The sequence below is a fragment of the Nomascus leucogenys genome, chromosome 15, assembly GCF_006542625.1.
Source record: "Nomascus leucogenys isolate Asia chromosome 15, Asia_NLE_v1, whole genome shotgun sequence".
NCBI lineage: Eukaryota > Metazoa > Chordata > Mammalia > Primates > Hylobatidae > Nomascus > Nomascus leucogenys.
The window spans coordinates 50342719-50369839 of NC_044395.1; the positions used below are offsets into that span (position 1 = coordinate 50342719).

General features: G+C 39.6%; 1 protein-coding gene across 6 annotated transcripts in view; it reads right to left on the reverse strand.

Moving 5' to 3' along the window:
• EED (embryonic ectoderm development) overlaps positions 1 to 4530 on the reverse strand; it is a 35245-nt gene extending 30715 nt beyond the window's left edge. For 2 of the 6 annotated variants that reach the window (XM_030829518.1, XM_003254570.4), the window contains exon 1: positions 3571 to 4530. In XM_030829518.1, coding sequence (XP_030685378.1) covers positions 3571 to 3684 — 114 coding nt within the window. In that variant the 5' untranslated portion in view covers positions 3685 to 4530. The remainder of the gene's footprint in view (positions 1 to 3570) is intronic. The other 4 variants (XM_030829515.1, XM_030829514.1, XM_003254569.4 and 1 more) reach the window with 3 other exon arrangements.
• Between the last annotated feature and the right edge of the window lie 22591 nt (positions 4531 to 27121).

Here is a 27121-nt window from a genome sequence, read left to right on the forward strand (position 1 = left end):
CCTTAGCCTCCTGAGTAGCTGGGACAACAGGAGCTGGCCACCATACCCAGCTAATTTTTGGTAGAGACAGAGTTTCACCATGTTGCCCGGGCTGGTCTCAAACTCCTGGACTCCAAGGATCCTCCCACCTCAGCCATCTAAAGTGCTGGGATTACAGGTGTAAGCCACTGCACCCAGCCACAACTCTTTTTTCATTATGTATAACTGATAGACATGTAAATTTTGTCTCTACAGTAGAGGTTCAAAATGTCTTCCCTTCCACTCAAGGGAAAAAAAAGTTTCTGTCTCCATTTGGAATTCATCTCTCCATTCCTTTACTCCATATATTAATAAATTTGTACTGTTTTGATTTTGCGGGTTAACTATTACTGTATAACATTTGCCTGGTTCCCTCTGAGTAAAAGTTTTAACATGTGTTCACTTGCCATTTTTTCTGTAAAATTACCTTTTAACACTAGAGAAATGAAATTTTAAAAACTCTAAGACATTTTTACATATCAGTTTCTTTACATCCTGGCTAAACACTGAGCTGCCAATAAAGAGGCCACACAAAACACTCGTTAATAGGGCACGTTGCTTATTTTACTTCTGACCACTTAATTTACCCATCTCCTCCCAAGGCAAATCAAGATGGAATCAAATGAAAATATAATACAGCCACCATGCTTCCATTTTATCTTTAAACTAAAATCAAGTCTTTGCTGAGTGTCTAATATATGTACAGGCTGACCTCCATCCTGTTCCCTTCTCAAAGTAAAGAATGATACTGTGCAACAGACATGGTACTACCATCTTCACTTGCCCAACGAGGAAACAGACACAGGGCAGTAATTTGCACCTGCATCATGCCACAGGGATGCCCTGCATCTTTGCTTTTGCTTAAGCAAAAAGACAAGTCTCCAGATTCAGCCCTCTGTTCTTACTACCAAGGCATCCATTAGTACTCTTGCAGAAGCCAACTACTCTGCAGTCATATGATCTCAAAAAGTTCAATAAAATGGCAGATAACACATACAATAAATTTAAAATATGTGCCTATAATTCTCTGACTCACATTAACAGTAACTGCTCAGGTTACCTTAACTCTAACACAAAAACATATTCCTCCCCCATCTGCTTTGGCCTTTTGCCATTATTTGGCTCCCTCAAGAGTAAAACTATTGCCCTTATCTTTTCTAAACTCATTTTTATACGATGTTCTCTACTCCCTTACCTTACTACTGCCCCTAAGTCAGGGGTACATGGATGAAATTCAGAAGGCTTGTGAACTCAAATGGGGAAAAAAAATTGCATCTTAATTTTTGCCACCTTTAAAATTTAGCACTTCCTTCTATTATTATCTAGGTAACACATGCTTAATGTTACTGAAGTTGTGACTCTGTCACCAATGGAAATCAAGTATTTTTATATTATACTTCGAAAAAGTGTTTATACCCATCACTACTATCAGACCTGCTGCTAGATCTTGTTACTTCATGTGCTAATAAAGTACATATAGTATAGTACTACATCTAAAATTTGTTTTAGAAATATTTTATAACATGGTGTACAATTTTATAATTGAATTGTTTGCAACCTCATATCCTGTATTTCATACATCTGAAAATGTTATTTTGAGAAGACTCTACAAGATTAAGGCTTCCAAGGCATGCGCACGCACACACACAAAATTAAGTCTATCCAAATGGAGGAACCAAAACAAAACTAATCCAATCATTTGGTCTTGAACAGCTTTAAAATTGCAGCAAAGAATATGCTTTCCTTTAAGGGTCTGCAAGAAGAAAATAAGCTTCATTTTGTCCTCTGCAAGTTTCTTCGTTCTAAACAGGTCTGACAGTTTCATTATATTTTGCCTGATTATTAAGTTTGTGGAAGGGCCAGAAACATTATTCTATGTAATCATAAAATTAGTAGTAGTAATTATTATAAATAAATAACACGTGTATAGTACTTATTATGGGGCAGACACTCTTCTTAGTACTTTAGCTATATTAACTCATTTAATGCTTGCAAATACTCTATGAGGTAAATACCACACACCACCATCCTCATTTTTAAGAAACTAAGACAATTATGTCAGTCTTTTGCTCGAGGTCAAGCTAATGGAACAGAAATTTTAACCTATCACTTGGATCCAGCATCTGTGCTCTTAATACTCTCATCTGCCTAGAGAAATTTAAGAAAACGCAGAAATAAAATGAACGGTCTCCAAATAATAAAAAGAAGAGGGTAAAAAATATTAGATCCCAATAATGTACAGTGAGATTGGGGCGCACAATCGGGGGAAAAAATACAAAAGTAACACTTAATACCCAAGCTTTCCCGAAATTTCAAGTCTAAGATCCCATAAACTGACAATCCCAAGTATATCTTGTCTCTGCAAAAAGAATCCTTTCCCATCTTTTCCGTGAAAATCTTAGTTATGACACCATTATATGTTTCAGCTAGGAATTATGACAGAATTTAGAAACTGCGTGTAGAAGATGTAACATTTATTCCTAAAACTAGCCAAACTGAGAAAACGAAGAGCTTACGCCACTCTTCCGAAACATTTTAAGGATTTTAAAAAGATATTCACAAGTTGTTATATATCATGAGAAGGAGAATCACATTTTGGAGTAGTATCTTTGAATAAATTGTCAAGATATTTCGTTGACCTTACTGGTTATCGACCTAAAACATGAAACTGAAAACTTATTTATGTCAATTCGGCTGTTACTGGCGAGTCAATTAAAACTCAGTTGGGTTAAATGTTGGTACCGAATGATTACGAATATCCATTTCAGAGCTTAAAAAAAAAATCTGATTGCAAAACATCTCGCACTTGGCGAAGCCAGGAGCCCACACTTAAATACATCTGCCTATATCACTATTGCCTAAAATCTTCCAGGTCGCCACCCCCCTCAACTTTAACTTAAGTAAAAACGTTCAAAGAAGAAATCACCCACTCTTACTTCCTCAAAGGTAGTCACTCCCCACCCCCAAATCAAAAATCGACCCTCTCAATTCGGCTCCTCCTACAGAAAAGGCGACCTTCAGGCGCACCGGGTCTCCGCGGACAGGACGGAGGCAGACACAAAACTCCCTTTAATAAAGTCTTCCAAACTCCGCAAATCGAAGATCACTTTCCATCCTGAAAATTCCACAAGGGTCTTAGAGTGACAACCCTTACGCTCCTTTAACAGGGTCCCTAACTCTGCCCCGTCCTTCCAACTTTCTTAGAAAAGTCTCTAACGTGCCTTTTAAACTACTAGAATCTCAGACCCGCACTCTCCCCTTAAATCTCCCCAAAGGCAAAAACACTCCCCATCACATGCAAACTGATTTCAGGGCAGACCTCTCAGACCCACGCAATCACTAGAACCACTCTCCTTCGCCTAGTTCCTGCTTGCTCTCGACCCCACATCAAAATCCCCGTAGGCAATTTCGATTTTCTCCCGCACGCCCGCGTTTTCCTGAGTGACACCTCTCCCTCCCCCCACAGCAGCCCGCTCGTCCCCGCGCCCCCCGTTTTAAAAGAATTTAAAACTTTCACTTCGGAGTCTCGTAACTGCCAGGAGCTACACTTACATTCTCGTCTCCAGAGAGGTCTGGGTTGCTGTTCTCGTCACTGCTCAGCTTCTGCTTCTTGGCCGCAGGCATGTCTGTTCCCGCCGGCGCAGTCGACACTTCCCTCTCGGACATATTCCTCCGCCTCCCTCCAGGTTCCTGCCGCCTGGGGCGGGGCCTCCGCCACACCGCCGTCAAGCAAGCCCGGCCCGAGCTTGCCGCAAAGTTGCCGGGGCCGCCGCCACCTCCCCCGCCCCCCCCACTGTCGCAAATCGCGCCCAGCCGCCGAGGCGGGCGTGCGTGCGACCCCGCCACACTGCTGAAAAAGGGGCGCGCGCGCGCGCCCTCCCGCGCGGCTTCCTGGCTCCTTCCCTTCCCCAACTCCCGTCTTGCCCTTTTCCCGCCGCCCTCCCGGCAGGCTACACGATGTAAGATCCGTTGGATTAAGAGGGCAGTATTAAGTATGTCTCCCTTCCCACCACCGCCTCGAGAAGCAGCGAAACTCAAAGGGATGCTCCCTCACCCCCTTCCTCCTTCCAAAGACGTTTCAGCCGCAATTGGCCCGTTCCTTCGATCTCCGACCCGCTGCTAGGGAGCGAAAGTCTGTGGAATGGGCTACACCACCAATGTCCCAGGAAACGGGGGAAGATACAAGACGTCACCTCTTGCTTTAGCTGTGCATGCCACGTTTCCTTAATCTTGAACTTGGAGGACGGCGCTTCCTGACTATTCACGGAACTATTCATAACCTAATTCTTCCTTGAAGATAGAAATGCAAAAACAGTAACCTGCTTCCCGCTGGCTTCCCCCATCTGGCGAATGGAAAGTACCCGTCAGGGGATGCGCAGGCGCCGTGGCGTACTCTTGCGCTGGGTTCATCGAAACCCGCCTCCTCCAAGCCCCTCCTCTGTTTGAATTCTCGTTTGCTGAACCAGGTAGTTTTCTACCCGGTTTCCGAATCCCAGGGTGGATTTCAAAGCGCTACCGAATTATACTTTAGACGCTTCGTAAATTCTTGCCGGATATTTATTCTGTTGACTATCTATTGTAATGAATGATTATCCTTCCCCGTTGCTACCAATAGTGGTTAAGACTTAAATAGAAATATCCTAAAATTATGAGACTAGACTCCAATGAGTTACAGCCGAAGTGCTCTTTTTAGCTGCTAAAGGATAGGCCCTGAACTGCGCCAAGGCCTAAGAATCAGTGCTCATCTCCATTATGAGATTGTGAGACTTAACCGACAATGTTTTGGTTGTTTTTGCACATTAGATACAATGAAATTCTAGAAGGCAACACAACTGTTATACTTCACCAAAATATTTGACTCTGTTCCTATACCTATTCTCTAGCAGGTGCCAGATAACATTGGTGAGCCTTGTGGAATTATTATATGGGTCATGAAACCATAACTGAATGAGCAGCAGGAAAAGGAGAATGATGACGAAAAATAAAATACGGCATCCACCACCCTTTTTTTGTTTTTCTTAGAACATGATTGTGACTACTTATCTATTCGGGCTTCTGTAAAAATGTCCTCATCTGTAAAAATGAGGAGGCAGGAAGGGACCTACCATTTCTTGGGCACCTACTTGATGTTGTGTATCTTTTCTCTTTTAGACCTCATTACCCACCTAGAGTGCACCATCCATAAAATTCTAGTATACTTCAATTATTTCTGCATGGTAACTTTATAACCAGGACATCAGTTTCCTTATCTGCAGATTGCAAGTCACTCTTTCTTTTATAGATAAAGAGAGAACTTTTGGTTGAGAATGAGAAAAGGAAGTAAAGCAAAGGCAGGTCAGAATAAGAGGTTTCTGCAGTGAAGACTTTGAAATAAAGAAGCCGAAAAAAATTAAAGTTGAGGTCTCAATGACGGCCGTCATTTGTTCAGCACTTCCAACGTTCCAGGCACTACTAAGCACTCCTCAGTTGGTGAGGAAGAGATGAGACTGGAGTAGAGTAAGCTCCTGAGAAAGTAAGACGTGCTTTGGTATGACATTTTCATCAGCAGACAGAAACATCCTTCCCTTTGTTGAGAACATCTTTCCCAATAAAGGGAAGGACGTTTCTGAAATATAGTTCTACAAGTAAAGGATAATTAACTAAAGCATTTCAAATTAAAATTACTCTGTGTGTGAGAGATTAGTGGGAGCTGGGAAGTGGGAGTCAACGTCTAGTCATAAAATTAGAAAAGTGCTGAACATTTGGATAAAGGACACATATGGTAGAAAAATGCCTTACAGCATTCATATTATCTGTAACAAAGCAAAAATAGTTTAAAGAGGCTTATTAAAAGTTGAAGTGGTTATTTTTAAAATGTTTCTGATGAATCAGGGGTGATAAATGGAAATTAGTTTATATTACTACGTTATTGTCACTGCGTTAAAGAAAAAATATCCTGACACTTGTTAAAATAGTAAGGAACACTTAATTCAGGACTATTTTGATAGCTGTCAAGACTATCACAATAGGAGAGAGATCAGGCTCAACTCCAAATTACAGCAAGGAGTGGGGATGTATAGTCAAGGAGCAAAGTTGGAGGGGTTGGTGGTTGGAAAATTACTAAGAAGAGACATCACGGATGGGGAAATTTTTGCTAAACCAACTTAACAGAATTTGTGCTAAAAAAGGCCAGGGTGATCAGATAACAAGGGTGTGGGTTTTTCTCTAAACTGACGCAGAATTCTTGCTACAGCTGAGCCAGGCAAGCTAGACAGGAAGATGGAGAAGAGGGCTCAGAGGAAAGTCTTTGTTACTAATTTAAGATATGTAAAATGTCATAGGTATTCTATGCAGAGTACTACTTTTGTGGTATTAATTTAATAACCATAAAAGTCTAATTACCTATTAAAAATAAGTTTTGCTGAGTAAGTTGATGTGTACCTGTAGTTCCAGCTACTCAAGAGACTAAGGCAGGAAGATTGCTTGAGCCCAGGATATCAAAGCCAGGCTGCTCTGCGTAGGGAGACCTACTTCTCTAAAAAAGAAAAATTCGTAAGTTTCTCAACACTGCATTCTCCTACTGTGAACGATCTCAGGAACCATCACAGTTGGAGAGGTCTTACTACCCACATTTTACAAATCAGGAAACTAAGACTTAGGATAAGTAAACAGTATGCCCAAAGACACACAGCTGTTCAAGTGGCAGAATTGATTTCCAATTGATTGGAAAGCCAAAGCACTTTTACCTCAAGATGAGGGACCCTGGCAGCTCTAAATTTATGTAATTCTATGCACAGAGCTTGGTCTTTAGACCACAGAATTGTTTATAAAGTATCAAAGAACTTTAAAAAGCTATCTCACTTGGGACAGAAAGAAGATACAACTGGGAAAACAAAGAATCTATAGCATAATTTATAGTAATGTAAGGATTTCATTCTTTACTTAATTTTGACCAATGTACCATGGTAATGTAAGATGTTAATAATGAGGGAAACTGGATGAGGGGAATACAGGAACTCTCTACACTTTGTTCTTAGTAAATTTTCTGTAAAAGTATTCCAAAATAAAAACTTACTTTAAAATGTCTATCTCATACTTGGCTGTTGAGAATTCAGTAAGAAATACCCCTTAGCCTTCAAGTAAGTGGTTGATCCATCTTGGAACTTTCCAAGATCATTTACTTATATAGAAAAAGAAAATTCACAGCGTTCCTTGGCATTGTCTCCTGGTATCTTGTAAGCTTCATATCAGGAAATGAGTTTCAAAAGCTAAATTAAATCCTTCCCATTTCAACTGGAGTCTATTTCTCATTCATTCAACATTTTTGTCTCTTCTGCTTCATAAATAGCAGCTGTTCATCATTCATGCAATGTGTAATCATATGCTTGCAGATCTGGTTTTCTATGAACAGAACATCATATGGCTTCTTTGAACATTTTCAAATCAATCAGGAAGAATTTACTGAATGCCATTTATGTGCAAAGCAGTAGGATAATTCCAGGGGCAATGGGGAGGAGGGGACAATAAAAAAGAAAATAATACACAGTCTCTACCTTCAAACAGCCTAATATTCATCCAGCATTAAGAAATAACGAATGGGGCCGGGCGTGGTGGCTCATGCCTGTAATCCCAGCACTTTGAGAGGCTGACGCAGGTGGATCACCTGAGGTCAAGAGTTCGAGACTAGCCTGGCTAACATGGCGAAACCCCGTCTCTACTAAAAATACAAAAATTAGCCTGACATGGTGACTGGAGCGTGTAATCCCTGCTACTCGGGAGGCTGAGGTGACAGAATAGCTTGAAACCGTGAGGTGGAGGTTGCAGTGAGCTGAGATCATGCCATTGCACTCCAGCCTGGGTGACAAGAGTGAAACTCCGTCTAAAAAAAAAAAAAAAAAAGAAAAGAAATAACGAATAGATTTAATATATATTTACTGAGTACCTACTATATGCCCAACACTGTTCCAGGTGCTGAGGAAACTTGACAATAAGCAAAACCAATTTCCTGCTGTTATCATGCTTATTGAGAAGTAGGAGAAACAAGCATTAACCAAATAAATGTGAAATTACTGTGCTAAGTGGTATGAAGGGGAAGTACAAGGTCAGGGCTGCTGCTAGCCCATATGGTATCTTTGTGCTATTTTTTAAAAGGCCATAACAGAAAGAGCCCAGAGTAGATAAAGCTTGGCAAGCAAACAATGACTTTGGTAAATTAGAAAAGGCACCCCCTTTCCCAGATTGATACAACCCTGCTCCATGTGCAAGGCTTTGTGAGTGGAGCACAAATTTGATTTTAGTTTTAGTTGTCACCTCAGCTGGGAACCGTTGTTTAGATGAACAAGCTGCACAGGCATACATAGGAGCTGGACAAAGTTTCCATGGACGTGTATAATAAAGCAAGACATGGGAGGGTTTCCCTGAGAAACAAACAGAAGAGTAGAACTAAAAGAAGAATGGGACTTAACCAATCTCCCATTAAGAAGAGAAGGAGAAACATTCTAGGGAGTGATAACAGCATGTGCAAAAGTCCTGGGGTAGGAATATGAGAAGAGTACAAATGCCACTGGAACACTGAAAGGTCAGTGCTGGTGAAGGACTGAAAAGAGAAGGTGACAAAAGTGTGGTAACAGAGAAGGCTAGAAAAGGAGGTAAGGGGCCAGGTCGTGGAAGATCTGATAGACCTTCTTAAGACAACTCTGTTAAAATATATGTCCTGTTGATAAGACTTACACAGAAGGAATTAGAATGGCATTATTTTATTTTAACTCTGTTTGTATTTATTTCACTTATATACAGTGAAATGCACAGATCTCAAGTATATAGTTCCATGTGTTTTGACAGAGGCATACACCCATATAATCCACACACCATCAAGATACAGATGGAGCTTTCCAACACTTCAGAAAGTTTTCTCATGCCTCTTTCCAGTCAAACCTCTCCTCTCTTTCTCCCCAGGCAGCCACTATTCTGTTTTGCCTATATTTGCGTATTAGTTTTGCCTATTGTAGAACTTTATATAAATAGAATAATTCAGTATGTTCCCTTTTGTATCTGGCTTCTTTTGCTCAGCATAATGGTTTTTAGATGTATAAAATGACATTAGCCTTTAAAGAAAAATACTGCCTTTAGCTTTCAAATACTATCTTTAGCTTTTAAATATTGTCATTAGCTTTTATGGCTGGGCATGGTGGCTCATGCCTATAATCCCAGCACTTTGGGAGGCTGAGGTGGGCGGATCATTTGAGCTCAGGTGTTCGAGACCAGCCTGGCCAACATGGTGAAATCTGTCTGTATGTAAAAATTAGCTGAGCATGGTGATGGGTGCCTGAAATCCCAGCTACTCAGGAGGCTAACACAGGAGAATCACTTGAACCCAGGATGTGGAGGCTGCAGTGAGCAGAGATTGCACCACTGCACTCCAGCTTGGGCAACAAAGTGAGACTCCATCTCAAACAAAAACAAAAACAAAAACTGTTATTAGCTTTTAAAGAAAAATACTATATTTTAAAGGGAAATACTGTCTAGGTCAATGGTTCTCAAATTGTAACAGAATTCAGAAACATCCGGATAGCTTGTTAAATCACAGTTGCCTGGGCCCCATCTCCAGAGACTCTGATACACTGGGTTGGGATCCAGCCTCTCAATGTGCATGTCTAACAAACTCACAGGTGATACCAGTACTGCTGATTCAAAGATCACGCTTTGACAACCACTGATCTAGATGACAAAATCAGAAATGTCTTATAACCAGTTTCAAGGAATTTTTCTGTTCATTTAATAAACACTTTCTTAAAGTACCTGCTATGTGCTAGGCACTTTCTAGGTGGTGGGATTCAAAAATAAAACATCACGCCTCTCCTCTAGTAACTTATAGTCTAGTAAGGGAAGACAGAGGTAAACCAAATGAGTATCACTAGTTGTCTTAGAAAATCTGTTCACTATCTAATGGAAAAAAATCTTAGAAGAGAGAAAGTGCTTTTGCTTTCCAAAGTAGATAAACTGCCAGGTGCAGTGGCTCATGCCTATAATGCTAACAGAGGCGGGAGGATCGCTTGAGTCCAGGATTTCAAGACCAGCCTGGGCAACATAAGGAGACGTTGAGTCTATAAATAAAAATAGAAAAAAAGAAAAAAATTAGCCAGGCATGGTGGCATGCACCTGTAGTCTCAACTACTTGAGAGGCTGAGGTGAGACGATCACCTGAACCTGGGAGGTCAAGGCTGCGGTGATCATGCCACCGCACTCCAGCCTGGGTGACAGTGAGACTTGTCTCAAAAAAAAAAAAAAAAATGCAACCAAATAAAAAAACAAGCAACAACAAAAACAAAAACTAGTGTAGATAAACCACTAGGAATAAAAGCAAGGCTGTATAATGGATGTCCTAGACACAGGATTCCTTACTATCAAGCTAACTGCAAAGGTAATCAGTAAGACCTACTTTACTAAGTGTTTCCCATGTGTCTGGTACTTGCAAAATGCCTTCTACACAGCATGCCATTTAATCCTCTCAATATCACTATAAATCTGGTACTATATTATCCATGTCTTACAGATGAACTGTAGCTCACAGATGTTAAGGGATTAGACAAAGGACATTCAACAAGTAAGTGGGAGAATCAGAATTCAAACCCAGATCTCATTGACCCAAGTGCTGGTCCTTTTAAACACTAATACAGCTCTCTGTTAGAAAACAACCTTCATGAATAATTTTAGTGCTACCTAGTGCTATAATAGAAATATTCAACAGAGAATACATACAGTACTATGACAGAACAGGTAGGGGAGTAATTTGGTGGAAATATGAGAAGGCATCATGAAGAGGTGAGAATTAGCTTGGAAAGTAAATTTTTGTCAGTGTTACCCTGACAAAAGTCTGAGAGACAGACAATCCATCGGATGCAAACACTGCATTCTGAACATTAGCAAAGAACACTCTCTTGTGGCTAAAGAAAAGTTGATTAGGATCACTTATAGTTTGCGTGAAATCTCCCTTGTAATTATGCAGTGCCTTTGTTTACCACATACAGTCATGTGCTGCCTAATGACATTTCACGCAATGACGGACCACATGCACAGTGGTCCCATAAGATTTTAATGGAGTTGAAAATGTCCTATTGCCTATTGATGTCATGGCAGTAACAACATGGTAGCGCAATGTAGCACAATGCATAAAGCATTTCTTGTTGTTAAAGAGATGCGTGACTCAGCTACTCGGGAGACTGAGATAGGAGGATTGCTTGAGGCCTGGAGTTTGAGACCAGCCTGGGCCGCAGGGACACCCCATCTCTTAAAAAATAAAATTAGAAAATTAGTCAGGCATGGTGGCGTGTGCCCGCAGTCCCAGCTACTCAGGAGGCTGAGTCAGGAGGATCACTTGAGCCTAGGCATTCGAGGTTGCAGCTTTGGAGACAGAGCAAGACCCTGTCTCTAAGAAAAAGAAAGAGAGAGAGAGAAATGCTATCTTATGATTGCTAATTCAGCTTTCTGGTTTCCTCGATAATAGAAAGTGCCCTAAAGAATGGACATTCCGGGCCGGGCGCTGTGACTCACACCTGTAATCTCAGCGCTTTGGGAGGCCGAGGCAGGCGGATCACCTGAGGTCAGGAGTTCAAAACCAGCCTGGCCAACGTGGTGAAACCCCATCTCTAGTAAAAGTACGAAAATTAGCTAGGCGTGGTGGTGGGCACCTGTAATCCCAGCTACTCAGGAGGCTGAGGAAGGAGAATCACTTGAACCCGGGAGGCGGAGGTTGCAGTGAGCCGAGATCATGCCACTGCACTCCAGCCTGGGCAACAGAGCAAGACTCCATCTCAAAAAAACAAGAAAGAAAAAAGAATGGATATTAGTACTGCAGTCACTGGAGAGGTATACTCCACAGCATCTCTTCTTTTTTTTTTTTTTTCTTTCTTTTTACGGAGTCTCGCTCTGTCGCCCAGGCTGGAGTGCAGCAGCATGATCTCGGCTCACTGCAAGCTCTGCCTCCCGGGTTCATTCCATTCTCCTGCCTCAGCCTCCCCAGCAGCTGAGACTACAGGCGCACACCGCCATGCCCGGCTAATTTTTTGTATTTTTAGTAGAGATGGGGTTTCAGCGTGTTAGCCAAGATGGTCTCGATCTCCTGACCTTGTGATCCGCCTGCCTCGACCTCGCAAAGTGCTGGGATTACAGGCGTGAGCCACTGTGCCTGGCCAACAGCATCTCTTCTATTTGTTTATTTGAGGCAAAGTGTTGCTCTGTAGCCAGGCTAGAGTCCTGGGCTCAAACAACCCTCCACCCTCAGCCTCCTAAGTAGCCACAGCATAACTTTAATACTTTGGCAAATGGTTCATGAGTAAGTGTCTAGTTTAGGAGGGGTCACATCATGAAAGGCCTTATGTCATTGGTCTGTAAAGTAATGGGTAGCCAAAGAAGGGTTTTCTCTTTGACAAAGGTCAGAGGGTAAGGCTGAGAGATGGGCTCAGGGGCTATTTCAGCTATTTCAGTACCGCAGACCTGAACTAAAGCAGTGCCAATGAAGATGAAAAGCAAGGGGTTGGTTTCAGAGATATTTAAAGATACAATCAACAGGACTCAATAATTCATGGACCGTGAGGGGCTTAGGATGACTCAGGTTTATAGTTTAGCTGACTTCCTGGATCGCGGTATCTCTAAGATAGAGAAAATAGGAGGAGAAGTAGGTGGAATTTTTAACTTTTAGTGTTGAGAAGATAAGCATAATATAATTTAACTTCTCCCTAAACCCAAATATAGTCTTAAAGGTAAAGGCCAACAACAATGCTCTATCACTAATTAAAAGGAATAATTGGCTGAAAAAATGGATGTAATTCCAATGTCTTGTACATTTTGTCTTTCCTTTCTCTTTCTCTCTCTGTCTTTTCCTTCCTCTCTTCCATTCTTCCTTCCTTCTCTCTCTTTCTTTCCTTTTTTTTTTCTTTCAAAACAGGCGTCTGTGTTGCTCAGACTGGTCTCAAACTCCTAGGCTCAAGCAATCCTCCCACCTTGGCCTCTCAAAGTGTTATGATTACAGGCATGAGCCACCATGCCCAGCCAAATATTTTGTTCTTTCAAAATATGTCTGTGTGAAAAAGTGTGTGAGACAATATGTGTGTGGAAAAGCTTAAACCATTTATTATTGGAGGAAAAATTGTTGAACAATAAATATATTTCAATTTTTGAAACAAAGGTTTGCTCCTGCTTTTAAATTACCAGCCATGATTTTATGAACAATAAAATTTTATCCACAATCTTCCTCTTACACAGTAAGAAAAAGTCTGAAGAAAAATATATTTTTTTAGTGACTATCTTCTGAGATTCTCAGTGCTCTTTTCAAATGTAAATCAAAACCAGCAATGTCCCTGTTTAAACACTAAGACAAAAAGGATCCAGAAAGTTGTACTGAGTTGTATTCATTGACGGGGTTTGCTCTATACAGGCACGTTTGCACAATTTATCTTATTTAATCCTCATAACATTCCTGCATCTGTATTTACAAATGAGAAAGCTGAGACAGGGAGTTGAATTACTAACTCCAGGTCACAGAGGTAGTAAGTGGTGGAGCTAGGTTTGAATCCACACAGCCTAACTCTGAGATCTGAGTTTTTTTTTATCACTTCACCATATGGCATCCCGCTGAGTTGTCAACACGTTCTTTTCTCTCTTTTCTTCTTCTCTTTCTTTCCTTTCTTCTCTCCCCTCCCTCCCTTCCTTCCTTCCTTCCTTCCTCCCTTGCCTCTTTCTCTCTTTCTTTCTCTCTTTCCCTCCCTTCTTCTTTTCTCTTCCTTTCTCCTTCCTACCTTGTTTCTTTCCTCCCTTCTTCCTTCCTTCTTTCTCTTTCTTTCTTTTTTCTTTCCTTCTCTCCTTCCTTTCTTTTCCTTTCTCCTTTCTCTCTTCCTTCCTTCCTTTCTCTTTCTTTCTTCTTTCTTTCCTTCTCTCTCTTTCTCTCTTTCTTTTCTTTCTTTCTTCCTTTCTTCCCTCCCTCTCTTCCTTCCTTCCTCTTTATAATTTAGGTCATAAGCATGTATTACTTCTGTATTAAGAAAAAAGCTTACTTGAATTTAAAAATCAATCAGATCAATGAATTTATTTTAAATATCCCTTCCCATTGATTCCCTGAAAAGATCACCTCTGTAACTTTAAGCACTGAATACACTGCAGTTTGAAGGCAAAGTCTTGCCTGGTGCATGTACATGATTATTGTACCTAATTCTCTGAAAAATAGGTTACAATTAATACCAGGTTAATTAACTGTTATTATCTTAAAGTCTGGATTATTACAGATAAATGCCTAATTCTGAAATAAAACTGGGAATTAAAGCCAGATAAATGGGACTTTTGTTGTTTTTTTAACATTTTGTAAACTTTTTTTTTTTGAGATGGTGTCTTGCTCTGTCGTCCAGGCTGGAGTGTGGTGGCACAATCTCGGCTCACTGCAACCTCCACCTCCCAGGTTCAAGCGATTCTCCTGCCTCAGCCTCCCAACCTTTGTAATCTTTATATTGTCTGAAAGTTTATTAATCAGCCATAAGAAATTCACTCCTATCTATAAATTAAAGTCAGTGCCCAAAGAGTCCTGAGATCCGAAATTTATTTTTACTTTTCTTGTTTTTCTTTTTTTCTTTCTTTTTTTGAGACAGAGTCTTGTTCTGATGCCCAGGCTGGAGTGCAGTGACGCGATCTCGGCTCACTGCAACCTCTGCCTTCCAGGGTCAAGCAATTCTCCTGCCTCCTGAGTAGCTGTGACTACAGGCGTGCGCCACCACACCTGGCTAATTTTTTTGTATTTTTAGTAGAGACAGGGTTTCACCATGTTGGTTAGGCTGGTCTCAAACTCCTGACCTCTAGATCCTCCCGCCTCGGCCTCCCATAGTGCTGGGATTACAGGTGTGAGCCACCACGCCCAGCCACTTTTATTTTTTTTTCTGTGAACTATGCAGAAAAGTTGAGATCTGAAATTTAACTTAGCACTGTGAGGCTAGCCCCTTTGAAATGCAAAACTGTATTCCCAATTTCTTTGTAAATTTTTTTTTTTTACGTTCATATTGGTTTGTTACTATATGATGTCTCAGGAGAATTAGCCTGTTGGATCAGATATAATGCTGTTTTTTGTTGAAATAAGCCAACATCAGGGAAGTTTTGTGTTGAAAGAGTAATTACATATATGAAATTACACAGACTTTGCAAAACAATGTGAGCATTAAAAGAAAATAAATGAAAAAACCAACTTTTAAAATAGGTTGCATGTGATTTCACTGACTTTGACACTAATCTACCATCAGTACATACAAACAAAGCAAGAAAATAAATATGCTTAATATGTTTTATGCAAAAATTACTTGCTGCTTTTAATTCAAAGATATGTGTATATTTAAAAACATGCCTGGGAGAAAATCTTAAATAGGGTTAAAACAACAAGTTTTTCCAAACGAAGATATTAGTAAAAATATATTTTCTTTGAAAAGGGATAAATTAGAAATTAAATATCTTGAATTTACTCTAACATGGGTTCTTACTTTATTTTCTTTCTTTGAGGGACCAAAAGGTGACTTAGAACAAAGACTTGATAGAGTGAGTTCAAGCACTAATAAGGTGTAGTGTCAAATAATTGTGAATCAAGACTTTGATGAGTTAAGTGTAAATGAATCAGAAACATGGCTTGTATTCTTCAAAGTACACATGAGTTTAAAAGTGCAGAGGAAAACATGCTCAGTAAAATGCTCAGAGGCATCCTGAAACCCAAATACTTCAAATGTTGCATTTCAGCATTTGAGGTGTGCACAAAATGAGACCACAGAAATCTATATCCAGGGTAAATAGTGGAGATAATTTGTATTATCTTCATTTTTCATTCTCATATTTTCTAAATCTTATGTGCAGGAATAAGAATGCTGTATTAGCCTTCCCCAGAGGAAACGAACAAGTAGTGTATGTGTACATATATAGAGAGACAGATTTATTTTAAGAGACAGATTTATTTTAAGTAACTGGCTTATGCCATTATGGAGGCTGAAAAGTACAAAATCTACAGTTCTAATCTGAAGATCATGTGCTGGCAGAATTCCTTCTTGCTCAGAAGGTCAGTCTTTTGTTCTAGTCAGACCTTCAACTGATTGAATAAGGCCCACCCACATTATGGAAGGTGATCTGCTTTACTCGGAGTCCACTGATTTAAATGTCATTCTCATCCAAACACCATCACAGAAACGTTCAGAATAATGTTTGACCAAATAGCTGAACACGGTGGCCCAGCCAAAATTAACCCTTACAGATGCTTCGTTTGTTCATATTGTCTGCCTGTTAATTAAATTTGACATTTAGAATACTAAAGAAATGCTAGTTCGAAGGGATGAATAGAATTCACTAACAAACTTGCAGAGCTGGAAAGGCCATTGGAGACCTTCTAATAGTATTTCTAATGGTATTTCTCAAAAGGAGTGCTATTAGCATTTAGGGCAGAACAGCTTTTGGATGTAGGGGATTGACCTGAGCATGGCAGGACATTTAGCATCTCTGGCCCCAACCCATAAATGTTAATAGCTCTCCCAATCAACTGAACAAAACCATGCACAGATTTCCAAACACCCTGGGGTGGTGGTGGTGGGGGGATGGAGGTGATACTCTTCATTAAGAACTGCCCCCTCACCCCAGTTTTGGAGGAAGAAACAGATTTAATAACATCAATTTACTATATCTTCTATGTAAACTATTACTTTATCTCTCTCTCTCTCTTTTTTCCTGATTTAGCAGGGTAATTATTTGTACCAGACTATTTTGTAATAACACTGCCTAAAATAAAGTTTAACATGTAAACTCTGAGTGGTATGAAAAGCTACAATGTACAAAGTTGGGTAAAGGTTTTAATCATTAAGTTACCAGGGTTTTGGTTAGCACACATATGTAATTTTTGGTATTAAACTAAAAGCACGGCCATATCTAAATGTTCTGAGCTTGGTGTGGTGGCACACACCTGTAGTCCCAGCAATTCAGGAGGCTGAGGTGTGAGGATTGCTTGAGCAATCCAGCATGGGCAACGTACTGCAGCCTGGGCAACATAGTGAGACCTCATCTCTAACAAAATTTAAAATAAAGTAATAAAAAGTAGAATATCTAAATTATCTCCTTCCACAAAGCCTTTTGCCATCTTTTCAACCAGGACTAACTGTGCCTTTTCTTGATCTCTCATGACACTTATTTTTCTCTCTTTTATGTTACTTATTGTAGTAATATAATAGCTTTCATTCATTGTTGCTTACGAGGAGCAATACAGTTTGCTAAATACTTTCTTAACATGTATTATAACTTTTACCCATCATAGAAACATTATAAGTAGATATTATTATGTTCTAATTGAAAGTTGAGGAAGTTGAGACACAAAGAGATTAAGTAATATATCCAAGGCCATATAATTAATACATTTCAGAGTTTGGATTTTAACTAAGATCTGTTTGCCTACAGATTCTGTGTTCTTAAATTATGCTGGTCTGACTCCAAATAGAGCCCATTTTGCCAGTCTCTCTCAGAAACTCTGGGATATTACTCAAGGCCACCAATAAACCTACTTACACATGGCCACTTGGTATACTGGGAGATATGGCAGAGACTTTGGTATTGCTTGTGAGGCCCCAGAGATAACAGAATTAAAAACCCTTGAACAACAACAACAAAAAGATCTTTGAAGATTTCCTCCAGCTCCTGGTGAGTGTTCCCCAAGACAGGATAGGAAGTGACTCTTCTTTGCCTTCAGAAACCAGTTCTCTGAGTAATGTTTTGAGTTGGCACAGTTGGCATCACTGAAATAGCTTTCTGTTCCAGCCCCTGAGAAATTTGGTGAAACTTCTTTGTCAAAGAGAGCTATAAAATAGGAAGAACTAGACCACTTTTTGTTTTTTATTCTTCAAATATAGTGAAAGTAACACATGTATATTTTGGATAATTTGGAAAACACGAGAAAAGCACCAAGAAGAAAACTCATATACTTCTATGCAGAGATGGCCACTATTAATATCAGAGTCTTCTATTTTTTTTAGTCTTTTTCTGTCCACACACAAACATGAATACACACGTATTTGGAAAATATAATTCTTACCATGTTATAATTTTATAAGTAATTTTTATAACAGCATATGATGGATATATATTTGTTTTCCTGTAATATCATTTTAATGGCTGCATAGTACTACATCATAAAGATAGCCACAATTTATTTAACCACACCCCTGCTGTTTGTCATTTAGATGGTTCCTGATCTTTCCATGTATATTTACATACTTGCATGTGCACGTTTATATGGGCTCTGATTATTTCCTTAGGAGAGGGAAAAGAGAGGGAAGCCAAATCACTAGTTGGAAGTTACATTGTACTCTGGTAAATGTGTCCAGTTAACACCCTCAGTGGAGCCAGGTTGCCCTTTGATGACTAAAAGATACGTAATCTCTCAGAGGCCACATCCTGAAAGTGTTGCTGGAATTGCAGGGAAGGATCGTTCCACTGGGAGGAGGAAGAGCAAGTGGCTCCAGGGAACAGTCAGAAAACACCCACTGAGCTTTTCGACATTTATATTAGGGTGACAACTTTGCTACACGCCATGTTTCTTGGTCTACACTCCTAAGACTGTGGATTAACAACACAAAATACCTGTACTTCAAGTTCCTAACAGAAATGTCAGCCTTAACCCAGCTAATTAGCTGTGCCATGTCCCCACCCCAGGCTAAGTTATTTGTGGGCAGAATCCATTTCTCATTCATTGTGATTTCTGTAGTGACTTCACATTCAATGAATGTTTTCTTTTTCTTTTCTTTTCTTTTTTTTTGAGACGGAATCTCGCTGTGCTACCCAGGCGGAAGTGCAGTGGCACAGTCTCAGCTCACTGCAACCCCCTCCTGGGTTCAAGCTATTCTCTTAGCCCCACTGAGTACTTGGGATCACAGGCGTGTGCCACCACGCCCAGCTAATTTTTGTATTTTTAGTAGAGACAGGGTTTTGCCATGTCGGCCAGGCTGGTCTTGAACTCCTGACCTCAAGCAATTCTCCTGCCTCGGCCTCCCAAAGTGCTGGGATTACAGGTGTGAGCCACTGTGTCTGGCCTCAACAAACATTTTCTGAATGAATGAAATCAGTATTATCTTTCTGCCTATTATCCTAATTTATATTGACTTGTTTAGAGGATTTAAAAGACGTCAGCTCCTGAAATTTGCTATCGCAAGGACTGAAAGGCTTTTTCCCACGGTGAGAACACAATTACTCCAGCTGAAACCACTTTTACAGGTTGGCGCTTCTGAGTCGAGACCTCTTCCACAGGCTCACTAATCCACATAAGGAAAAAGACCTTGAAATAATCTTGTTCAAACCTGTATTTGGGATCTACCCAATTGCAGCACACTAGTATATAACTCAGCTTTATACTACACATATTATTTTTTAAATATTTCTTTTGTTTTTTATTTTCTTTTGTTTGTTTGCTTTGTTTTGTTTTGTTTTTTGAGACATGATCTCGTTCTGTCACCCAGGCTGGACTGCAGTGACACAAGCATAGCTCACTGCAGCCTTGACCTCCTAGGCTCAGGCCATCCTCCTATCTCAGCCTCCCAAGTAGCTAGGACCACAGGCACACAGCACCATGTCTGGTTAATTTTTTTTTTCTATCTTTTGTAGAGATGGGGTTTCGCCATGTTGCCCAGGCTGGTTTCAAACTCGTGAGCTCAAGTGATCCTTCCACCTTGGCCCCCCAAATTGCTAGAATTACAGGCATGAGTCACCGTGCCCAACCTACACATTACTTAAAAAATTTTTTTTCATGTCAGCTGCAAAAATGTACCCTTTCAACAAGATTGGAAACTTGTTGACCAAGTTCTATTCTTTCAGGTCAAATTCCAGTAAAACAGGTATAATTATCACAAGATGGATTATAGCGAAAATATTTCTAAGGTGTTGCAGGGCCATAATAATACTGTTTTGCTAATATCTTTATGAGGAGATTGTCAACTTACCTCTGACACTTATTCATGTCATACTCATGAAAAGTACATCTAATATCTCCCACAGCCAGTACATTTGCATAAAACAAAGAACATTTTGTGAGGTAGAACAAGGCTTAACTAGCCTCATGGTTCTCCCTCTAATGACCATAGTACAGAAAAAAATACTATTTAGTTTCTGATGGCTTTATTATTAAAATCCTCAGCACACACATCCCTATGCAGAGTTAATGCTTCTTTGCATTTCCTGAAGAAGGAAAATTGGAGTTTTAGGATTTTATGGTAGGATTATTTTTTGGGTTGTGGTTTTGTTATTTTAACTTTTCTGAGACGTTATTTCCTAACGCGCAAAAACCTGGGAATAGGAGTTACTGATGAGGTTGGTACTGTACTGGTATCATCTCTTTCCCATCTCTGCTTTCCTGGTTTTGCTAGTCTGTGACCTTATTATTCAAATTCTTGGTTTTCTAGTTTGTGACCTTATTTTTTAAATTCCTGTGGATAATAAGGAATTTGGAGCCAGTAAAGTGGAAAAATCATCTCTAGAATTTGGGAAAGGCTTGAGTTAAACTCTCAGCTCGGCTATTTTAAAAGCTGAGCAATCCTGGGCTAGTCATCTAAGAGCTTAGGTCGCCAATCACATGAGACTCTGATAAGAATATCTGCCTTTGAAAACTGTATTATGCCAATGTAAGTTTTATTTAATTTTTGAATGTTCATCCAAGGCCTTGTCTTCCTTCCTTGGCTCCTTTTCCGTTGCCTCCTACCTAAAGGTCTCCTTTTCTAGAGTTCTCCCCACTTTTCCTTTTGTCCTATTAAGGTTATATAATCCTCAGGTGGCCTGTTCCATTCTGTTTCACCCATCATATACATACATGGATGTCTGCTTTTGGTGTGTAGTGGTCTTTTTGAGCTTTGGACCTATATATTCTACCGCCTGTTGGATATAACGACCTGTAGGCCCCAGAAGGTCAAACATCTGAAACACAACTAATCATCTTTCTCCCTATACTTGTTCCTTTATGATGTGGTGACTAATACTAAGTGGGCCAATCCAGAAACCTGGTATTCATCCTAGATTCTGCCCATCCAATCAGACCCCTGTCAGATCAGCCAAAGGTCTGTAGATGTTATGCCTTCATGGTTTTCTAATATCATATCCCCTCCTCTCCATTTCCATTGCCATCACCTCAGTTAAAATCCTCATAAATTATTTCTTGGATGACTTGAATGGTCCCTCTTCTGGCCGCTCTCTGTCTTTACTGGTTCTCCTCTAATCTATTCTTCTCATTGTACTTATAGTAAACTTTCCATATAATCCTGTCATTCTGCTTAACACCAGTCTGGCTCTGCATGTCTTTTAGGATAAGGTCAAATTCTTTACGTTATTAGATGAAGCCCTTTATGACCTTGCTAATTATTTTAAAATTATTATTATTATTATTAGAGACATGGTCTTATTCTGTCATTCAAGCTGGAGTGCAGTGGCACAATCATAGCTCACTATAACCTTGAACTCCTGGCCTCAAGTGATCCACCCACTTCGGCCTCCCAAAGTGCTGGGATTGCAGGCATAAGCCTCTGCGCCCAGCCTAATTTTTATACTTGATCTTAGTCAAAAGGCTGAGAAGCAATCCTGGCCTAATTTTCTATTTAGTTTTCCTGCTGGGCATTCTGCCACATTTACCCTCTCTCCACACAATTCTTCTCTAGTAACAAACAAGTTCATTTCCAAATGGCTGTTTCTAAGTTTATTCGTTCTCAAGACCAAAAGAACTAAGAGATGTTTATGTTTGCAGGCCCTGGATGGAATTCCACCAAATAGGTTCTCTGAGGAGAACCAGCACACTTATTGTTTGTAATAGCAAAAGACTACAATATAGATCCATCAATGGGGTATTGATTATATAAGTTATAGTATATCTATAATGTAGTTTTTAAAATAAATAAGGTATACCTATATGAATTGATATAGAACAATCTCCAAAATATATTAAATTGGAAAAAAGTTACAGAGCAGTGTGTATAATGTGCACTTATATGTATCAAAGGAAATATTAAAACTCCTAATAATGGTCACCTTTAGGCAGGGAACTGGGGGTATAGGAAAGAAGGAAAAGTTGGTTTTTACCGTGTGTCTTTTTTATACTATTTGAATTGTAAACATTTATAATTATTGCTTTAAAAAATTAGTTTCCCTTCAACATCACAGACTAGACATGCTCTATTCTACTACTTTCTGTACAATCTCTCAGCTATCTTTTCTCATATACTAGTTTCCACTACGTTGAACATACGTTTAGGAAGGAAATCTCCCTCGGTGATGTCTGCAAGTGTAGAAATCTCCTTGGCAGCTATGATGTCCTTAAACTACAGAACTTAAGTGTGGCTATGTAGAGAGTTCCATCAGGTGCATTTTTATCATGTTCAGTCCTCAAGTTCCTAAACAAATTATGTTTTTATCCAGAATTAACTTGATTCTGGCATCTGACATTAATCTTCCTTCTCTAGCTGTACACCCATAAAGCCTTTCCTTCTGACAATTTTTTTATTCTTCTTGCTTATTATTGCTGATAGCATAGATATATGAGTGATTGCATGATCAGACTGTTCCTCACAATTGTCATTATTCCTGAACAATTTATCCCATCAGTACATACATTTATCATCTTCAATTTTTACCACATCTATTTTTGTTTTTAAACTAATTGCCTGTCTCTTCCTACTAACATTGTTAATACTCTAGATGCATTTGATTTTACTGAACATGAGAGGTTAATGATAACATTTGTAATTTTTGTAAAACATTGAAAATTAAGAGCAAATACATCAATTATACAAAGGTCAAAGGCCATAAAGTTGTGTTCTGCAGGCTTCAGCCTGCATAGTTTTTTTGTTTGGCCCACATAACATTTTTTGTTTTATTTATCTATGTATTTAGGTTATTTTGTTTTTTAAATGTAACTTTTAAGTTTAGGAGTACATGTGCAGGTTTGTTATACAAGTAAACTTCTTTCATGGGAGTTCGTCGTACAGATTATTTCATCAGCCAGGTATTAGGCCTAGTACCCATTAGTTATTTTTCCTGATTCTCTCCCTCCTCCTAACCTCCACCCTCCGAAAGGCCCCAGTGTGTATTTTTTCCCTCTATGTAACCATGTATTCTCATCACTTAGCTCCCACTTATAAGTGAGTGCACGCGGTATTTGGTTTTCTGTTCCCACATTAGTTTGCTAAGGATAATGGCCTCCAGCTCCATCCATGTTTCCTCAAAGGACATGATCTTGTTCTTTTTTATGGCTGCATAGTATTACATTGTGTATATGTACCACATTTTCTTTATTCAGTCTACCAGTAATGGGCATTTAGGTTGATTCCATGCCTTTGCTATTGTCAACAGTGCTGCAGTGAACATACATGTGCATGTGTCTTTATGACAGAACGATGTATATTTCTTTGGGTATATACCCAGTGATGAGATTGCTCGGTTGAATGGTATTTCTGTTTTTAGGTCTTTGAGGAATCACCACACTGTCTTCCACAATGGCTGAACTAATTTATCTTCCTTCCAACAGTGTATAAGCATTCCTTTTCCTCCACAACCTCATTAGCATCTGTTATTTGTTGACCTTTTAATAATAGCCATTCTGGGTCAGGTACGGTGGCTCATGCCTGTAATCCCAGCACTTTGGGAGGCTAAGGCGGGTGGATCCCTTTAAGTCAGGAGTTCAAGATCAGCCTGCCAACATGGTGAAATCCCGTTTCTACTAAAAATACAAAAATTAGCTGGGCACAGTGGCATGCACCTGTAATCCCAGCTACTAGGGACGCTGAAGCAGGAGAATCACTTGAACTTGGGAGGCAGAGGTTGCAGTGAGCTGAGATCGCACCACTGCACTCTAACCTGGGTGACAGAGTGAGACTCTGTCTTAAAAAAAAAATAGAACCATTCTGACTGGTGTGAGATGGTATATCATTGTGGTTTTGATTTGCATTTCTCTAATGATCTGTGATGTTGAGTTTTTTAATATGATTGTTGGCCACATATATGCCTTCTTTTGAAAAGTGCCTGTTCATGATTTTTGCCCACTTTTTAATGGGTTGTTTGTTTTTTTCTTGTAAATTTGTTTAAGTTCCTTATAGATGCTGGATATTGTTAGACCTTTGTCAGGTGTATAGTTTGCAAAAATTTTCTTACATTCTATAGGTTGTCTGTTTACTCTATTGATAGTTTCCTTTCCTGTGCAGAAGCTCTTTAGTTAGATCTCTTTTGTCAATTTCTGCTTCTGTTGCAAATGCTTTTGGCATCTTTATCATGAAACCTAACTCTTTAATCCATCTTCAGTTGATTTTTGTACATGGTTTAAGGAAGGGGATCCAGTTTCAATCTTCTGCATATGGCTAGCCAGTTATCCCAGCACCATTTATTGAATAGGAGTCCATTCCCCATTGTTTTTGTCTGCTTTGTCAAAGACTAGATAGTTGTAGATGTGTGGCCTTATTTTTGGGTTCACTATGCTGTTCCCTTGGTCTCTGTGTCTGTTTTTGTACCATTACCATACTGTTTTGATTATTATAGCCCTCTAGTATAATTTGAAGTCGGGTAGAGTGACATTTCCAGCTTTCTTTTTTTGCTTAGGATTGCCTTGCCTATTTGGGCTCTTTTTGGTTCCATAGGAACTTAAAAATTTTTTTTTCTAGTTCTGTGAAGAATGTCATTGGTAGTTTAATAGGAATAGCGTTGAATCTATAAATTGCTTTGGGCAGTTTGGCCATTTTAATGATGTTGATTCTTCCTATCCATGAGCATGGAATGTTTTTTTGTGTATGTCATCTCTGATTTCTTTGAGCAGTTTTTTGTAGTTCTCCGTGTAGAGATCTTTTACCTCCCTTAGCTGTATTTCTAGGTAGTGTGTGTGCATGGCAATTGTGAATGGGATTGCATTCCTGATTTGGCTCTCAACTGTTGTTGGTGTATAGAAATGCTACTTATTTTTGCATATTGATTTTATATCCTGAGACTTTGCTGAAGTTGCTTATCAGTTGAAGGAGCTTTTGGACCAAGACTATGTTTGAAGACAACAATTTAAAATTTTGTATTAGTTATCAGCATTTGCAAGTTGAAAGAAAAAGAAAGCCATAGCAATACTGAAGCTACATTCTGATAAGGTAACATCAGCTGGCACTGTGGCTACTCACCCTTGCAAGGGGCACATGCAGTTCATTTCACACCTCACACTCCAGCTTACCTCCAGCTTACTTCAAGTCCTTGCTCTGCCGACTTCACTCACGGTAGGCATTAGACCAAGGAATAACCCAATGGTCACATGGCTAGGACTAAAATGACCCTACCTGACCACTAACTCCCGGCATGCCTGAAATAGTTGATGTACCTTTGCTCCAGAGCAGAGCTTTGTATTTCTGAATGTTCACAGGTTGAAAGTTTTTAAGGAGACGTGTAATAAATCACAGCTTACTGGTTAAGTTGTGATCTCCATAATATATGTTTCCTTTTATTTAAAATCCCCTCTCATTCCTACCTCACTCTTTTCATTTAGCTCATCCTTCAAAACGTAGCTTGCCAGGAAATCTCTCCTAGCCACCTAACCTGATTTGGTTGCCTTTTTCCTACACTTTAGTAGAACCCTCTTTTATCTTAGTTTTAATTATGGATTTTTTTCTCTCCTCAACAAGATCAGGAGTTTTATGAAAGCAGATTACATGTTGAATTCACTTCATGTCCTGTGCACCTCGTATAGGTCTCCTATATGTCTAGAGTCAGGTATATAGGAGGCATTCAACAAATATTTGTTGGGGGAATTAATGACTGAATGTCTCAATCTATAGATTGTATATTATTTGCTCTCTATTACTCTGTCAGTATCACTTTTGAGTTGCAGTATATAGGTTGATAAGGTCTGACTTATTCCTTTAAATTATCAACTTATTTATAGTTTGTACCAGAAAGTATGTTTTACTATGTTAAGTGTTGGAGAATAGGAAAAGCAAAGGAAGTTGAGGTCTAAACTTGTAAGTCTTGTGAAGGGGCCATGGTTGTTGCAAGTCATCTATCTCTGCCTCCTTAGAAAAGCTATCAGGAACATAGCATCAGAATTTTTATTTAGCTACATATTCTCATGGGTGTCTGTACATCTAATTATCAAATAAATGACTCAGAATAAGATGGTGTTGGGGCTAGATGGAGTGGGAAGCGGAGGGTTGTAATTACTGAGTGAAGGCATGCTGATGTCATTAATATGTCTATTCAAGAAGTTAGTATTAATAAATTACAATGAAATGCATGTGCAACCTAATGATTTGTCATTACCTTGAAACCTTGGTTAACAACATTGTTGGCATCATGATTACAGACTACTTATTAACTGTATATACCCTTAAACGTACACTTTTAAATTTACTGCCACCCTGTGGTACCACAGAAATATATTTGGTCATTGTCCCTGTTCCTGGCACAGAGCTCCTAAAACCCTTGGAATTTCTTGGGTAATAAGGATGATGCAAGGATCTTTTGTCCTAAGGAAGCAGCTCTTGGCCCCTAGAGAGCTGCTTCAGGATGGGGGCCGATTGCCAGAATATCTAAGCGTTGATTAGAAGCTTGGAATTTGAGCCCAAACCCTCAGCCTCCAAGGAGGAGAGAGGGGTTGGAAATGGAATTTACCATTTCCCAATGATTTAATCAACCATGCCTATGTAATGAAACCTTCACAAAAACCCCTAAGCAATGGGGTTTAGGGAGCTTCCAGGTTGGTGAACACCCAACGTACTGGAAGGGTGGTGCACCTCAACTCCATGGGGACAGATGCTCCTGCACATTCCCTTCTGAATCTCACCTTATATACTTCTCCATCTGGCTGTTCATTTGTATCCTTTATAGTAAACCGGTAAACATAAGTAAAGGGCCTTTTTAAGTTGTGTGAGCTGTTCTAGCAAATTGTCAAACATGAGGAGGGGGTCAAAGGAACCCTGATTTACAGCTGGTTAGTCAGAAGTACTGGTGGCCCAAAACTTGCAAACAGCATTTGAAGTGGGGGCAGTCTTGTAGGACTGAACCCTTTGAATTATGGTATCTGATGCTAACTCCAGGTAGATAATGTCAGAAATTAATTGAATTGTTGGACATTCAATTGATGTCA